Source organism: Plasmodium reichenowi (genome assembly GCF_001601855.1).
Source record: "Plasmodium reichenowi strain SY57 chromosome Unknown, whole genome shotgun sequence".
In the NCBI taxonomy this organism is placed as follows: domain Eukaryota; phylum Apicomplexa; class Aconoidasida; order Haemosporida; family Plasmodiidae; genus Plasmodium; species Plasmodium reichenowi.
This window is the reverse complement of record NW_017962384.1, coordinates 1-1007: the sequence shown is the minus strand read 5'-3', so window position 1 is coordinate 1007 and position 1007 is coordinate 1. Positions and strand designations below refer to the sequence as shown.

The 1007-nt window shown below is 24.0% G+C and overlaps 1 protein-coding gene across 1 annotated transcript; it reads left to right on the top strand.

Annotated features, from left to right (window-relative positions):
- Positions 1 to 237: 237 nt before the first annotated feature.
- PRSY57_0019100 (beta-hydroxyacyl-ACP dehydratase, putative) lies at positions 238 to 793 on the top strand (the record flags this gene model as incomplete). Its single annotated transcript, XM_020114256.1, has 1 exon — positions 238 to 793. A coding segment is annotated over one exon (556 nt), but the record flags the coding sequence as incomplete, so codon positions are not given.
- Positions 794 to 1007: the final 214 nt, after the last annotated feature.

Sequence of the window (1007 nt, the reverse complement as noted above, 5' to 3'; positions counted from 1 at the left end):
CTTATTTGGCACCACTGTTTAAAGAGGGAAAAAAATTCACATATATATATAAATATGTATATATGTATATATGTGTATCCCCCACAAATAGTTATTATACAAATATATTTTTATATGCTATAATAACATATAACATTTAAAATATATATATATATATATATATTTATATATTTATTAGCACGTACAACTTTGTGTTTTCCAGTTTAATTTTCATTAGACTTTTTTAAATATAACCAAATGCATTTTCTTATCATCCATATTGCTGTTATTGTTTTACCTTTCGTGTTGATGATAGATGTAAAAAGGGAGAATTCTTTTTTTCTACGACACTCACCAAAAAGATTATACAAAAAAGCTGATTATAATAATATGTATGATCAAATAATTAAGAAACAACAAAATAGAATATATGATGTATCCTCTCAAATAAACCAAGACAATATTAACGGACAAAATATTTCATTCAATTTAACCTTTCCTAATTATGATACAAGTATTGATATAGAAGATATTAAGAAAATTCTTCCACATAGATATCCTTTCCTTTTAGTTGATAAAGTAATATATATGCAGCCTAATAAAACAATTATTGGATTAAAGCAAGTATCAACAAATGAACCTTTTTTTAATGGACATTTTCCTCAAAAACAAATTATGCCTGGTGTTCTTCAAATTGAAGCTCTGGCGCAGTTAGGGGGTATTTTATGTCTCAAAAGTGATGATAGTCAGAAGAATAATTTATTTCTATTTGCTGGAGTGGATGGAGTAAGATGGAAAAAACCTGTACTTCCAGGTTAGTATGTCAAGATAAATTGATACTATATATTTATTCATTTTATATCGTTAGTTTATAATATAACATTTGCTACTTAGAAAACACATATATATATATATATATATATATATATATGTACTTTTTTCTAATGTATGCCATATATTTCATTCACACAATTATTCTACATTTTTTGAAAAAAAATATTACTATTTTTTTTTTTTATTGGAATGAT